At 50.1% G+C, this 16,753-nt stretch overlaps 1 protein-coding gene across 4 annotated transcripts in view; it reads left to right on the forward strand.

Annotated features, from left to right (window-relative positions):
• LARGE1 (LARGE xylosyl- and glucuronyltransferase 1) overlaps window positions 1–16,753 on the forward strand; it is a 524,894-nt gene that overhangs the window by 293,983 nt on the left and 214,158 nt on the right. For all 4 annotated transcript variants that reach the window (XM_082740545.1, XM_082740542.1, XM_082740543.1 and 1 more), the window contains one exon: window positions 5,040–5,211. In XM_082740545.1, the coding sequence (XP_082596671.1) occupies window positions 5,040–5,211 (172 nt within the window). The remainder of the gene's footprint in view (window positions 1–5,039; window positions 5,212–16,753) is intronic.

A 16,753-nucleotide genomic window follows, 5' to 3' on the forward strand; every position in this document is an offset into this window, starting at 1 on the left:
TTGAGCATCCAACCCTTGATTTCAGCTCAGGTCAGAGTCTCGGGGTCATGGGATCGAGTTTACACTCCGTGCCGAGTCTGCTTCTCCCTCTCCATCTGCCCTTCCTGTATCTCTGTTTCTCTCTCTCTGTCTGTCTCTCAAATAAATAAATAAAAATCCTTAAAAAAATGATCTAGGAATATAGGGAAAGGTGATGAGTGACTTATTTTCCTCTGACAAAACCGTCTCCATTCTTGACTTCCCCTTTGCTGTCAAAGGCAGCATCAGGTCCTGTTTTTGTCCCGCTCAACATCCTGAATCGTCTGAGCATCTACAGTGTGGACAGACCTCCACCGGGAGAGGCCGGTTGGCCTTTGCTGCGGCCGACTGGGCATCCAGCACCAGGCCAGACGCTTTGCCATTCTCCCAGCCGTATTGCAGAGCGAGTGTTCCAAGCCCCTATGTTGCAGATGAGACAGCCAAGCCTCCCAGAGGTAAAATGATGGAACTGGGGCTAACGGCCGGACGGTGGGGGCTCAGCAAGCCCCGTGTCTTCCGTCGCCTGGACCGACTGACCCCTGGGCTGCAGCGGTTACAGGTGTTTTAGCTGCTGCTTGCATTCAACGTCAGAGGCAGGATTTAAACCCAGACCTGGCCAGCTCTGCAGTCATGCACGTTCCCCATTTTTTTAAGCAATGACTGTGTTGTTACCACAGCAGATGACATCGTCCCTGCTTCAGGGAGTTCCAGCCCAGAGCAGGCGAGAGATGTGGACAGTGAGACCCAGCGTGAGGGCGCGCTGTGCTGGAGGAGAGGAGGCAGCTCGCTCGCGGAGCCCTGGCCCAGCCTGGCGCCCTGGGGAGGCGGCGGCCCGTGGTGGGGGCCGGGAGGGGTGGGGGTGCCTTCTAAGCTGAGGCTTGAAAGGGGAGCAGGATTAGACGACAAGGCGCGGGTGGGGCACACACTACACTTACTTCGAAGAGAGAGGAATGTTTGTAATAAACGTATCTGCTTCTTACCACACGTTCTATCCCCCCAAAGATTCCTCGGTTTTCTTTCTGGGGTTTTCTCTCTGAATACAAACTCCTCCGAATGCTTCCTTTACCTCTCATTGAACGCTCTGCCTTAATTGATTATGTATCAGTTGGGGACTTGGGGCGACATTCCGGCCTGGGCTCATGTTGAGATTAATTTATTCCTGTCGTCCTACTGTTCGGTGATGCATCCGAGGGCCTCACATGTGTGTTAAAAATAAAGCCGAGAGTCAGGGCGATCTAATTAGATGGCTCAGCCCAGCGCTCTGGTGTTCAGTCCTCACCCAGCTCTCCTGCTTTGATGGTAACCAAAATAGATGAATAAGTTAATCAAAGGTCTGATTAAATAGCACCGCGCTGCCGCGTGGACCCGTGATTGCCAAGCTTCGGTTCGGGCCCGTCCTCAGGGGAGAGAGAAGCGGCTGAGCTGAGTTCCAAGGGCTGGAGCTTTCACGAGGAGGAGTGTTTTAAAGCCCACTGGAGGCCCTTCCTGGAGGAGCCCGCGGCCCTGAGATCTAAGCCGCCGGCGCGTCAGGATGCCGGCTCCAGAGGAAGGATAATGTGCCTGGGGGAGGGAAGGCAAGCCTCCCCGTGGCAGGTTCTATGACTCTGCATCTTACTCAGTGAGGGGAGGTAGACCAGTCGCTCACCTTCCCGCGCATAGTTTGCCCACCTCCCCACCTGTCCATCCGTCCGTTCGCCCACCCACCCCGCCGGTCCGTCTGTCCTTCTCTGTGCCCATCCTTCTGTGCCCGCCCGCCCACCTCACAGACGGCGTGCCGGATGGAGTCAGCAGGAGGCCTCCAGCGGTGGTCTTGGTGCCATTCACTCGGTGCGGGGACAGGTCTGCCCCTCCGGGTGCTGCTCTCGGGCCCGTCCCCACCCGACCCCGTGCCCCATGAGCCTGCTGCCTCGGGCCATGGCTCTGTGTCCATTTGGGTTTGTACAGGGGGCGCCCGGGCAGGAGGGGAGAGGGGCTGAGTGAGAGGCCTCTCCCTGTCCCGCCGCATGAGATTCCCAACGCTGGCCGTGGTCCTCTACCGAAGGTCACGGCTCCTGCCTCGTGGCTTATTCGGGTGGATACCCTCTCCACATTCTGGCGGCGGCAGCCGGCACCAGCCATCTGGGCCTTGGGGGATAACGGCCCCCCACTCCTGGTCTTCCCAGGTGCTGCACGGTTCCTTGCTGCTGGCTCTAAATTACACATCTGCTTCAGGAGTTCTTTTTTTAACCCCTTTTCCTCAGACCACCCAGCTGGAGTGTGCTGTCTCCTCCCACACCCTGACTGATACAGGGCGGCACACGGTACAAGTAACTCCTTTTATAGACGACAGAAACTTGGGCTGGACGAACTTGTCCAAGGTGAGGTGGCCGTTAAGGGACACCGGAAACAGGATCCACCTGTTCCTGGCTGCAGAACCAGGTTTAACACTGTGCCATGCCCCGGAGCCCCACGCCCCCTTCAGTAGGAAGCAAACACTTGACATGCCGGGGGTGGGGGGGGACCAGGAGAAAGGTGGGAGCTTCCGTGTTCTGCAGGGCTTTTGTGTAAAACCCTAGAACCCTTCCGTCTCCTTTGATTCTTGCACGAACCACGTAATATACGTGTCATCTTCTTTTTACAGGGAAAGAAACTGGGGCTTAGGGAGACCAACACCATGTATGGGGCTGGGATTCAGATTTTGGCTTTTGTCTCTGCTTCCCCTCCTTCATGCTGCCTGGGAACGTGGTGATGGGACAACAGACAGAGTTCAAGTTTCTTTTCCTGAGACTGATGCGTGGTGAATGGTTTTGTCCATCACTTCATATTTTTCCTTTTTTTCCCCTGGTCAAAATTGCACATGTATTGAGAGGATAAGGAGTAGCTGACATGGTATTTTCTTTTTTTTTTTTTTTTTTTAATTTTATTTGACAGACAGAGATCACAAGTAGGCAGAGAGGCAGGTAGAGAGAGAGGGAAGCTGGCTCCCTGCCAAGCAGAGAGCCCAATGAGGGGGTCGATCCCAGGACCCCAAGATCATGACCTGAGCCGAAGGCAGAGGCTTAACCCACTGAGCCACCCAGGTGCCCCGACATGGTATTTTCAAGTAAACTAAAGAGGCATGCAGAACCCGGAGTGGGTGTGAGGCGCGGCCTGGATTCTGTGAATTACCACGGGGTCCTTTGTCCTGGCTTGCCCAAGGCAGCATCTGCGTTCCTGTTTTCCCTCCATCACCGATGATGTTGAAAAAGAATGCAATGCTTAGTTTTTCTTTACAATGACAGTAGCTGCTTGTTTTAAAAAGTTGAAAAGTGTGGTAAAACACATACCTATTTATCTAGAGGAGGGACCCATCATTCCCAAATGGCCACTATTAGTAATTTGATTCCTTGCTTCTGTTTCTTCCTTCTCTGCGTGAGTTTGGGTGGATGTGTTTTCATGTTGTTTGATTATACATAGTAGTTATTAAGCAAAAGAATTTTTTAAAACTTGCCTTTTTTTCTTTTAACATCACATGCAAGTTTCTTTTTTTGTTTTTTGGGTTTTTTTTTTTTTTTAGTACATCTACATTGCTCATAGCCATTAAATAATATGTTATCAGATTTTTAAAAAGCATGTTTTAATTAACTGTCCAGTTTGGGGACATTTGGATTGTTTCTATTTTATAACATGGTGATGAACATTTTTGGGAATAAAACTGGTTTCTCATTTTTAAATGTGCCTTTTTTTTAGAACGGTGTCCTCAGAATGGAATTATAGGGACAAAGGGGTAAATGTTTTTTGGAATCTCAGTAAGGTGGCCACATTTTCCGTAGAGGAGTTCCATGATCAGTGTTAATTTCTGGAAGAATTTAAGTGTGTTTTGGCTTGCATCAAGGCTCCCCAGGGCAGCTAGGATAGAGCCTGTAGAGTCTTATGACCTGTTCCTTTGAGAGCTCTCAGCACACTGGTATTATTTTCAGCCTTGTTTTTGGGTACCATGTGGTACCGAGCTGTGTGACTTGCTGACAGATGTCCCCACCTGTGGGACCTGATTGTCCTGTTGCATCAGGGGAGGATTTCAGTGGTGGCTCTCCGTGGGCTGTTCATTACTGTCTGTGGGTGTGTCTTCTCCCGCTCCCCAGTGAAGAGTGTTGCGTAGCTTATGATCAAGTGTTTCTTGTATGTGTGAGAACCAGAAGACAGAGCAACACTAATTGGTCCAATTAAAACTCGAAAAAAATACATAAGCATAAACTTGAACGATGCCGCTAAAGTAGCAGTCTTTAATGACAACATATGATTGAAAGAAATAGATCTACCTTGGAACCATTAGGCACTATTTGCAAAACAAAAATAGAGTATGATCCCATTTTTATGCTTTCATTCTTTTGTCACATAGTCTTCTTTCCTCCAGTGACCCTACATAATTTTTTTCTTTTATTATGTAGAGGTAGTCACCATACAGTACAGCATTAGTTTTTGATGTAGTGTTCCATGATTCATTGTCTGCGTTAAACACCCAGTGCTCCGTGTAACTGGTGCCCTCCTTAATACCTACCACCAGGCTTGTCCATCCCCTAACCCGCTTCCTTCTAAAGCCCATGGAGTCCATAGTCTCTCGTGGTTCATCTCCCCCTCTGATTTCCCCCTTTCATTTTTCCCTTTCTTCTCTGAATGTCCTCCATGCTATTCCTTATGTTCTACGTGTAAGTGAAATCATATGATAAGTGCTTTCCTCTGCTTAAGTGAAATAAGTCAAGCAGAGCATATATAATTTCTATAATAAAAATTTTATTTAAAAAATTTGAGCATAGCATCTGCAAATAATAGTCATATCATAAATATTGCTTTTCCTCTCCCTTGATTCAGATGCATTTTCTTCCAATAAACTTCACATGCCAAACCATAAATGATATAAACAAATCTTTAAGAAAATATTCATTTATTCAGCAAATTTTTATTGAATACTTCTTATGTACCAGGCACTATTTATAATATTTATGCAAAAAAAATGAATGTAATGATTTTTTTTTCTATTTTTTCCTCTTCCCTGCCTGATGTAGTCTGAAGTCTCCTGGATCCCCAACAAACACTACTCAGGCATTTATGGTCTGATGAAGCTCGTCCTGACCAAGACTCTTCCTGCCAACCTGGAGAGGGTCATTGTCCTTGACACGGATATCACCTTTGCCACTGACATCGCAGAGCTGTGGGCTGTGTTCCACAAGTTCAAAGGTAATTGTAGCCCACATTTTCCTGCTATCTTTGAAGGTGTCGTCACGCCAAGTACAATGATTTTATTTTTTTATTTTATTTTTTTATGTGAAGTCCACATTTAATGAGGTCATGCTAATGACATGGACAAGGAGTTAGAAATCTAGTTAGGTGTCAACTCTGCTGGCTTTTGAAGCATTTTCGAATCAAATTGGAATTTGTTTGCGTTTTTTTTAGTAAATGAAGAGGTCATGTCAGTGCTCATAGCAAGAACCCAGTTTAGGTCGCTCTGTAAGAGATAAAGGTCAAATGTGTATATTTTGTGTACAGATAATTAAGTGTTGACTTACCTGCATTTATCAGTTCTGGGTTGTTGTTGTTTTTTTAATCAAATGATGCTTTGATTGCTGAGAAAGACCTTTGAGTTGGTAGAGATGAGTATTGATTATAGTGTTGGAAAATATTCTAACGGCTTTTTCTTTCATTAATGTTGCGGTTTATCACTTTAAGGAGGTGGATACGTTTGGCTTTATAAGACGTTCCTCCTTGTCTGGTTAGTTTTTTCTTAGCCATTACTGTAGCTTTTGTCACTGCCTCAAGGTGTATGAGATTATGTGGTGGGGAACTGGGAGCCCAGTAGGAGTACTTGACTCTGGCTTGAATGCGTGGGAAAAGTGCCAAGTTAGCACAAATCTCGGGCTTTTATTTTAATCCCTCCTCCAGATGTCTTCCTTAAAATTACATTCTTACACATTCTTCTCTATATTGGACAAATGCAATAAGAGAGAAATTTGGAAGTGAGTTTTTTTTTTTTTCTTTATTTCTTAGTTTTCTTTTTAAAATTGCATTCTGGCTACATGTTTAAAACCTCTCCTCCGGCTTCTCTGTAGCTTCTTACCCTGTGAAGGTGGACTACTACTCAGTGATTTAAAATCACAGCATTTTCATAAATCACAAGATGTTCCAGTTGGTTTCTGTTTCCATTCATGGACAGAAGAGTAAACTCCTCACCTACTCCCATCTTTGCCTGCTTCTTTGGGGCAGTGGGAGTTGGATGGGGGTGGGGACTCTTAGCTCTAGGCTAATTGGAAAAAGCCTTCAGCATATCATGGGGGAGACACTCTGACCCTCAGACTCTTCCCCTGGTCAGGATCAACACTTATTTTCCTTCTTCATGTCAGTAATGACACTAAGAAAGATGTCGTTTGGCAAAACTGTGGAAGCTGAATGTGTCTCAGCTCAGGTCTCTTCTTAGAATGCTAGGATCTGTCTTTTCAAGTCACGAAGACATTGAAGCTTGCAGGCCTGCAGAGTTGAAACCAGAGCTGAGACCGGAATATGCACATCATGGGCTTCTGTGTGCGTCTCTTATCAAGTTCCCCCGTCATTTCTGTTTGTTTTTCTGACTACATTGAACTCCTCGGGTACAGGTTTTTTGTTTTTTCTTTTTTTAATTGGGGGTGGGGGCAGAGGGCGAGAGAGGATCCCAGGCAGTCTCCATGCCCAGCACAGAGCCCGATGTGGGGCTCGATCCCATGACCCTGAGATCATGACCTGAGCTGAAGTCAAGAATCAAACGCTCAACTGACAGAACCACCCAAGTGCCCCCGGACGACAGTTGTTTAAAAGTGATTCTGTGATATTCCCATTTTCACGCTCATGTCCAGTACGCAGTGTTGTGTTCATTCAGCAGACCTTTACTGCCTCCTCACTGGGTGTCGCTTGTATGCTGGGCTCCGGAAATAAAGAGCTGAACGAGAATGAGAGTTACCACCTCTCCTGGGGGGGATTGGAGAAGGCAGCTGGGAGGGCATCACAGAGGGGGTGGTCACCACACTCTGACTTGTGTGTGGTTGGTGCCCACATTCCCCTTCGGGAGTGAAGGACTTTGACTCCAGCTGCTGGGGGTGCAGCCCGCAGATGGCCCTCTGCTGTCAGCCCCTTGGGACAGGGCCACAGGTGAAGAGGCAGGTGCCTGTGGCCATGCCCCCTTCCTGAGGGATGTCAAATCTTGCAGGGCCAGCTGTGAGAAGCCAGTCACAGCTGGATTTCTCCCTCTGCCCAGTCCTCTTCCCTCCCTTTTCCAGATGCCTTTCCCAAAACCACTCCCTAAATTAACCTCTTGCATGCTGGCTTCCATAGCAGAGCCCGTTTCCCCCCAACGGAGACCTGCGGGATGCATTTAAAGCTACAAGTCTCCCTTGGAGAAGTGTGACCCAGCAAACCCCCTGGAACAGGTGCTCACTCATCGTAGCGTTGTAGCTGGGAAGTCCCATTTATTCTGTCCCAGCAAGGACCTGCCATCGTGCTGGCGGCGTTCTGAAGCCAGTACCAGCAATAGTCTAATCATGGTGGTAAAGCCCCAATATCTGGCGGGGGGGGGGGGCTCCCAGGGTGCTTGCTGGCCCAAGGCTTGGGATCCTGGGGCAGAGCAGAGTACATGGGCCAAGGTCAGGACTGGGATGGAGGCACTTGAATGCAAGGAACTGAGTTAATGGGTTGCATTTTGTTTGTTCATTCCTTCTTTCGTTGGTTTGTTTCTAGCACTTGTTAGGCCCCTGCTGGGCAGAAGAATATATTAGATGCGGCTGTTATCCAAAACTGACGAGAACACAGCACCTGCCTTCAAGGAGCTCACAAACAAGGCAGGCTGCCGTATGTTTTTATCTTATCACCAGCAAAGGAGTGTAAAAACATCTGAGGTTTTCCCTTGCCCACTCTAACTCTCCCGGGAAAAATACGGGGGCGAAAGGAAAATACGGAGGCTCTGCTCTTCTCCGCCTGGCACGCTTTGGGGAAGGCTTGGTTTTGCGGGGATTTGTTGTTGTTGTTTTGTAATTATTTTGTTCTACACTGGAATAATTAGGAGCCAGGTCATGGAACAGGAAGAAAGCCCCTGAGCACCAGACCCATGAGTTTAGAAAGCTCTGATCCAAGACGGAGAGTTTCCTTTCTCATAAAGGCAATTACAGTTGGCATCCTTCAGCATAAACATTGTGAGTGACCCTGATGCAGTTAGGCCTTGTTCGTTTTTCTGTGTTTAACAGCAGCTCGTTATCTGGGGCTCTTGTGTTCAGATCCCATACGAGAGTCCCCTCATCTAAATCCAGTACCTGGAGACTCTTGTAAGAAGCCTTTCAGCAAAGGCTTCGACCCGCCGTCCACCTCTGCCATGAGTAGCATTGTGTGCCTGTAGGGGGTGTCCACGTGCCCTCTGAGCCTTGACTTCACCTCCATGGCGGGTGCCTCCCTCCCCAGGTCAGATACCTGCACCCTTACCCCCAGCTGCAGCCGCCGGAGGAGTTTCAGGGCCACTGATTCTCAGCTAAAAGGACCGCATGAGCCAGAGTGAGGAGCCACCCGCTCCGCCGCGGAACTGAGCAGTCTGGCAGCCAGATTGTTGCCTGAATGTTGGGAATGTTGCAAGAATAAGAGACACCCGGCCCCTACCCTGGCAAGTGTCTAGTTGAGTGGGGAGAAGCCTGACAATAAACAAGTAAGGCAGACTCCGTATTCAGTGGTGATCCGTGCTTGGTCTGGAGGAAATCGGTGAGAGCCCATGAGAAATGTGTGTCCAGGTACACACACATTGTTTCACTCTTCAAATATTAAATGGTAATGGAATTAAATGGTGGTGATGGAAAGTCTTACAGAAAAGGTGACATTCGGGGTACCTGGGTGGCTCAGTGGGTTGGGTGTCCGACCCCTGATTGCATCTCAGGTCATGAGAAGGAGCCCTGCGTCACACTCTACGCTCAGTGCGGAGCCCGCGTAAGATTCTCTCCCTCTCCCTCTGCCCTTCACCCCCGTTCACACTTGCATAGACTTTCTCTCTCTGCCTCTGTCTCTCTAAAAGAAAAGGGTGATGTGTAAGTAGAACGCTGAAGTTGAGAGAATGGGCACACCAGCGTGCCTGGAGGAAAGTGGAACAGTGTCCTAGGCTTAAGGAACCGCAAATGTGAAGTTTCGGGAACCTCGTTTGAGCAGTAGGTTGGGGAGAGCCCGGGATGGGCGGGGGCTGATGGGTCAGATCAGGGAGGCCTCCCTGGTCAGACAGAGGGAGGATTGTGCCTCTCTCTTCAGTGCTAAGGGAAAGCCATTGTGCACCTTTGAGCAGGAGTGATGGGACCTGTTTGATGTTTTTAACGGATCATCCTGGCTGCCCATCTGAGCCTAAGAGGAAGCGAGGAAACCACTTCCGAGATGGGGCAGCCACCGGACCCGGGCGCAGGAGCACAGGTGACGATGTCGTCCCAGAGGTGGTGGTATGTTTGGGGGGTGGAGGCGTCAGGACGTTCTGCTGGTTGGATGTGGGGCCGAGAGCGAGCAGAGGGCAGGATGGGTAAGCTGACACGCCACACCGCACCACACCGCACCACGAATGCACACAGAGGAGCTTGGTTTGGGACTCTTCACATTTCAGATGCCTAAATTGGACAGCCACATGGAGAGGGTGAGGAGGAGGCAGAGAACCGAGTATTTGGAAAGCCAGGGGAAGTACTGTTTCCCAAGGACTTCTGTTCCAGGCTGAGCTAGAAGCTTTGTACATGAAAAACAGAACCAACTGGGCCCGAGAGAGGCGGAATCACTTTTCCTGCTCAAAGAGCTATTCGCAGCAGCGCCGAGCCCTGGCCCATCTGGCTGTGGAGTCTAGGCTCTCTCTCCTGCCTCTTCTGCTTCCTGATGGCCTGGGGTTGGGGGCTGGAGTGGGGGGCTGGGTCTGGGGGTGGGGGGGCGCCTCCCAGTTCAGCTGTGACCCCTGATATGAGTTCTCCACCATCCTGAGTGCCGTTGTTTTACTCTACAAAAATTTTGGAAATAATCTCTGATTTTATAATACGAAGGGGCTGTTATGAAAGCATAAATAATAAATGTACCTCCATAATTTGAAGCTTTTAGAAGAACGCCGTGTTCAACGTCGTATTTTTATTCTTGAGAAGAAATGCCTTCCCTTTATGAAGAGTCTGTTGCCATAGGGTAAAGCTCTGGGCCCCAAACGGGCCTGGTGGGAGTAGCGAGCACAGGGGGACATCCTCTTGCTCGTCCCCCTCGTGCCACCGTGTGGGCGGCTCGATTACACCAGGGGGTATGTTTTAAGAATGAACAGACTCACCATGGACTAATTACAGCTCACATTTTAAAGCACTTACTCTGTGCCAACCAGTCTGCGAAGCACTTAATGATGAAACTCATTTAATCCTCACAACACTCCCATGGAGTCATCATTGTGAATGTTCCCATCTTCAAGATCCAGGAACTCCCACTTAGGGAGGCCTCCGGAGCATGCCCGGGGCCTCAGTCTTGGGCTGTAGGATCGGGATTGGAACTCCCTAAATCCAGGACCCTTTTCCCTGCACCTGCGCTCCCTGGGAGAGCAGATGGTGGACCTTAGAGTCTCTGTGGAGAGACCAAAGTTAGGTAGATGAGAGCAGGCTAGGTGACCGCAGGAACTGGGTTGTGGGAAGCATTCAGAGAACAGCGCTAAATCGGGGCAAAATCAGGGCCATAGAGATATGGTTTTCCTAGGAGCTGAGGAAGTAAATTTTGGTTTCTGGAACCCTGGCCCAGCTGGTGACATCCCAGCACATCATCTTTCAAGTAGCTGTGAGCCCAAGAGCTCTACTCATGCCCTTGTCGTGGTCAGTAGGAGGGGGGCCGAATCGGGGTCTCGCTGTGACCATGGGCAGGTTACCTGACTTCTCTGGGCGTCCGTGAGCCTGGAGAAGTGCCAACAGGGTCTTTGTGAGGAGGCCCCGAGATCGACAGAGTGTGAGTTGGTCTTCCCCTGTGCCATTTTTCCCTAAGGACGCCCACTAAAGGGTGTGGGGTCATGGCGGACGTCCTTGAAGCGTGTCTGCTCCATTACCTCACAGCTTTGTCCATGAAGCCATCCGGGCTGGGGTGGCTTTAAGTGTAAAATAATGTGGAAACTCCGAGTATGCAAAACCTTAAAAGTCCTACTTTGGGGAAGACATTTGTAGAGCTTTTGTGATGATGATCACTTGCCTTGGAGGAGTTTCTAGGCACTCTTAACATTTCTCCAGGTCGCATCTTTCTTTCTTACCTTGCCTGGGCTGCTCCTTCCCTCCCTCCGTCAGTGGAACCTGCGGGAGTAAGGAAAAGCCTGGCAAAGGAAGGCATCCGGTTTCCAATCCCTGCTGGTCTCCTTGTCAGCGGGATGGTCCTGGGGTGTCCCCGGACCGTGGCCACCGCGCTCCCCTACCTGTAGAGAGAACACAGCGACGCTGTCTCTCAAGGATGTGGATTCGGGTAGGGGATCCTGGTGCCCAGGAGACGCTTCTCCTTCCTTGTCTCCTTTTTATTTTTTTCCTTTTCCTTCCTGGGCTGTCTTAGCCCGTCTTAGCCCATTTGCCCCTTTTCCTTTGACTTTCGATCCTTCTCCTTCGCTCTCTTCGCCGACCTCCAAGCGAGGCTCCACACCTCCCTCCCTTACAGGGAATCGAAGAGGAGCTTTGAGGGCCACCGCCCCACACAGGCTGGCGCCGATGGGGTCTCCCTGGATAAAGCCGGCCGTCCTCGGCCAGGCCTGCTCTGGAGAAGGTAGCCCTCACCTCACGTCTCTTCCCATCTTCCTAGAGAGACCGTTTTTGCCCCTAGAGAGAAGAAAAGCAGAAATCTTAAAAGATACAATGTTTCAAATGAGGCGCTTTTCGGTGACTGGGCCAGCCTGCGTCGTGTGGGTGATGCTCTGTTCCTGCCGAAGGGGCCCGGGGTTCTGCTGGGACGGGGTGAGGCTCCTCTGTGGGGTTTGGGTTTCGTGTTAGGCTCCACTCAGAGGCTGGGGCGTTTCTTTGCGTCTCCGCGGTGGTTTCAGATACTCTGTCCTCCTCCTCTCCATCACGCTCCTGCCTCACCCCGAGCTCCTCGTTTCCTTCAGCCTCTCACGCCTACCTGATTTCCCTCTGGGAAAGTTCGACGGCCCCTTCCGTTGCCTGCTCCTCGTCCGCTTGTTTCTTTGAGTCTGTTGTCCGTGCCTCCTTCCACTCGGAGTCAGGAGCTAGCTCTTGGCTTCTCTCCTTAGGTAGATGTTCACGGACAAGACAGATGTTTTGTCCATTGGACAAGCCGAGATGCTCACCATTGGGGCAACACCAAGGATTCTGTTCCTGCCAAAATTGGTGAAGACGTGTTAATGATCTTTTCTCCCCCCATTAACTTTAAAGGGGATCTGCTTTCTTTCATGATATTAGAAAAATCCTTCCATGTCCTTGAGCCTCTTTTCTGTTGTTCTCTGAAAGTGGGGGAATAATACGACCATCATGGCCCCACAGAGGTTTTATCTTGGTAGTTAAGTTGGGAAATGGCTCTGCCTTACACACTACTTCGTCACTGGTCACTCCCTTTACCATGTTGGTCTTTGTTTTCTCCCTGTTCCTCAGCCCGCAGCTCCTGAGAGTTAGGGGAACACAAGCCCGCCTGCCTCCTGCCCTCCCCGCGTCCATGTCCCCATCGCTCTGCCTTCCACATGCATTCATTCACTTGTTCTTTCATGGATTAATTATGTCTGAAGCCCCTGGACCGGCCCCAGGCCTGGGAGAACAAATCATAGATAAGGCAGACCCAGTCCTGCCCTCCCGGGGCTGATTTCTATTCTGAGCTGTCCCGTGTCAAGCACGAGGCTGTCTGATGTAGCCCTCACAGACGTCTCTAAGTATCTTGCTGAGATGACGACAGAGCCCGGACTGCGGACACGGTGGCCCCTGAGCCACGCTCTTGACCCCTGGATTCTAGGTCCAGCGGGACACATGGTTAATGAAAGTGTGGAAGGAACCTTGGAAAGGAGAATCCTATTCCAGGGAAAGCAGCCCTGGGCAGGTGGGCTGAGGGGTCAGGAAGGATTCTGAAGGGAAGAAGCATGGTGACATGAGCCTCTATGTCCCCTCCCAGGGAGAATGCCACACGCAGAGGCCTGAGGTCCCCAGAGAGGACGGTGCAGACAAACGCTGAAAGAAACACTGACTGTCCTCAAACAGACCGGGCAGGCTCCTGCCTCGGGTCCTTTGCTCTGACGTCCCTCCGCCGGGAGTGCCGGTTCCCAGATCGCTGTCTTGCTGCCACAGCTCCCTGCAGGTCTTGGTTCAGGTCTCAGCTTCTCGGCGAATGTCTGCCTGATTGTTCCCTTCCACCCTGTCTCCTGAGATGCCAGCCTCTCATTCCCACGCTGCTCTTTCCATGTTCCCTAAAGGATCCTTCACCTCCTAGTCTGGCTTGCAAGGATTTATGGAGATGGCTGGCCCAGCCCACCCACCCAGCCGTGAAGACCCAGGTGCCTCGACACGCCTGGCTTCACCTGGTCCTTGTGTGTGTGTGGTTCTTGCTGATGCGTAAATACTGCCTTGTCTGTCGTGTTCCTAAGACGTTTCTGGCATCAGAACAGTTGCCTTGCAACTGTAGGTGCTCAGTAAATATTTGTCAGATAAATAAATTAACACATAAAGCATAGGATTCTAGGTGATGTATGGGGGAGGTACAAATAAGACAAGACAGGTATGAAGGGTCTCATAGATTACAGCTCTGGGTTGAATCCACAGGCAATTAAAAGATGGCCTTGAGGGACGCCTGGGTGGCTCAGTCAGTTAAGCATCCAACTCTTGGTTTCTGCTCAGGGTCATGAGATTGAGCCCCACATCGGGCTCCATGCTCAGTATGAAGCCTGCTTGGGATTCTCTCTCTCTCCTCCCCCTCATCCCACTCCCCACCAGTTGGCTTATGTGCTCTCTCTCAAAAAATAAAAAAAGATGGCTTAGAGTTTCAAGTAGAGAACTAATCTCAGATTCTCAGATTTGAAAACAAAAAACAAAACAAAAAAAACTCTTGGATGCAGTGCGGGGAGTGATTCCAAAGGTGAGGCAGGAAACCAAGACCTTGAAAGTAAGTTGTGGCTGTATGTTTTGGGTTGGCTACTGCTCCAGTCCTAGCAAGACACTTGTGGCCTATAGCAGGATAGTGCCCTCGGGACAAGCCACGGACATGGATTAGAGATGAACTGGGGAAGCTGAGTGGGCAGCACTGGCTGAGGAGTTCAAGGGTGAACGTTCAAAGAGGGATGAACAGTCTGGATCTGACCCCGAAGGACTGGGCTGGAGGCATTTGAAGGTGTTTCCTTTTTGAAAGTAAAGTAGTGTTCTCACTGGGTTATTATTACAGTTTCCTTTTCTGAACTTCCCCGTGCGCTCTGCTGGCAGAGAATCAGGAGATGCTCTTGCCGTGGCCCTGTCCTGAAGGGAGAGTAGCAGGATTTGCTCTCCCTGCTAGAAAACTAATGAGCAGTCAGCAAGCATCTGGGGCGGGGGCGGAGGGCAGGCGAGGTGCAGTTAGCAAGCCCGGGTCAGTGAGGACGACCAGCAGAGCAAGTGCAGAGCAGAATTTCTCCGAGGAAGATCCTTGACCTCGCTTGCCCCGACGGTGCAGAGCACACCCAGCGATGGCGGTCCCCTCCTGCCTCTTGTGGCTGGCCCTGAAGTCTCAGGGCCTGGGTGGCTGGGGCAGAAGAACCACACTGCTCCATCCCCAGGAGCCCCCTGACTGGGCAGACGCGACCTCTGTCCAGCATGTGACATTCCTGAATGCAGTCGGGTCCAGGTGCGCCGCCGAGTGAGCAGGAGGACGTTTGGAGGGTCACAAGGTAGGGGAAGAAAGACAGATTTCTAGAACTTGCTGGGAAGTATTTCTTCCCTTCTCCCCTATCCAGCTGCTCCCCATCCTCCTACCCCCCTTATACCTGTGGTACCATCTCAAACATTTCCTGCCTTTAAAATGGGGACACCCAGGCACCCAGGGTATTGCTGTGCCAGTGACAGGAGATGTTCCACGTAGAGGTTAGTTCCTAGAGGTTAGTGGCCCAGAGTAAGCATGACGGTGTGTAGCTGCTGCTGGGGCTGACATTGGAGTCACTTCTTTGCCATCACCAGAAGCCAACCGTTCCCATACAGATTCAGCATGGCAGCATCTTGATGTGAGAGGCGGCAGAGTGAGTTCTGCGTGAGTAAAGCCCTGCAGCCCAATCCTGGAGGAGGGCAGCCTGGGAAGAGAGACCCGGAGGAAGAGTCAGGGTCTTGTCCCGCCCAGAGAGCGCGAGCTGCCTGTCTCGGCGGGGAGAGTACAGGAGCCTGAGGGTCCTCAGACCTGCGTCTGAGGCTGGCTCTCCCATCCCGTTTGCACTTCTCTTGCTCGGTCTCGATGGGAGTCATAGTTTGGAGGCAAAATATGTCATTCACCTAGTGCTTTGCTGGTATTTGTGACAGTCACTCCGTTCTTCGATGATGCAGGCTTTTTCACATTTTACTGTTTCTGAAATTGGGATGTGACTTACAAAAGTAGTTTGCCTGATGGTCTTTTCTTCCTGGAAAATATTTTGATACGTCCTGCAATCCGTGGCCTCTTAGAATTGAGAAAATGCGATGTTATTATTTTTATTAGTGTTATTTTCCTAGCTTTTCCTTTTATCTTGGAGTGGTAGAGGAGGGATGGAGGTGGATAGGGGAGGCTGTAGACTGGAGGAGAGCGGGCTGAATTGGGTGGTTGATTAGAGTCAGTAAAAGAGAAGGATTCGGGGGTCTTAGAAGGCCACATTCTCTGATTACCTGTTATTGTATGACCTCAGGGTCTGGGGCATTTGTGCTGTTGCTATTTTTGATAAACAAGTTGCTTGTATCTCACACGTTGGGATGGTTACCATCCTCTAGTGGGCGCTTCCATTGTGGAGAGCAACCACGTTTCCTGGGAATAAATCTTTATTTGTGTTGTGGGCATGGGGGAAGGGGAAGGTCATAGAGTCATGGAACAGAACCATTTTAGACTTTTTTAAATTTTCAGGAAGAGATAGTGAAAAGCTTAGGCATTAAACCCAGAGTTACAGGAAGCTGCTCTTGCCTAGAAATCTTTTCTTACTCACTGAGACATTTAGTAAATATTTATTGAGCACCTACTCGGTACCAGACATACAAGGTATGCTTTCTAGTCCTCGGTCCATTAGAAATTCATGTGACTAACTCATCATTCCTTGGAAAAAAAAAAAATCGGGTACTTCTGGGAATATTTTAGGGTGACCTGCCATATAATGTGAGTTATTTAGATGGCTTTTCTGTCATTTCGCTGGTATCAGCTGCCTTGAGGCAAAGAGATTTTGATGTAGCTGGTGGATACGTTGAGGGATAAGACTGTCCTCGGTCATTCTAGGGGAAGGGGGGTGAAGGAGCAGGTTGGGGTCAAATAAAGGCACGAGGGACTTAACAGGGGTGATAGAGAGAGACAAGTACAGAATAGGCAGGGGAGGAAGCAAGAGTCCATCTTTGGAATCATGTGCTCAGAATGGAAGGCAGTTTTTTTCTTCTTTCCAAGTATCTTGGCCAAAGGGACCTGACATGAAGGATACAGCTCTGGGGTGGAAGCTGGCTTCTGGTATCAGAATTACCTGTAGGGTCTTTCCAGATTGCACATATTCAGGGCTGACTCCTGTCTCCCTGCCCCCCCCCCGCCCCCGCCAACCACAGTGGCCTGGACATGACCACGGACTTGGGACTCATTGCCTTCATGCGGGGTT

The sequence above is a fragment of the Mustela nivalis genome (assembly GCF_964662115.1).
Source record: "Mustela nivalis genome assembly, chromosome: 7".
Taxonomy (NCBI): Eukaryota; Metazoa; Chordata; class Mammalia; order Carnivora; family Mustelidae; genus Mustela; species Mustela nivalis.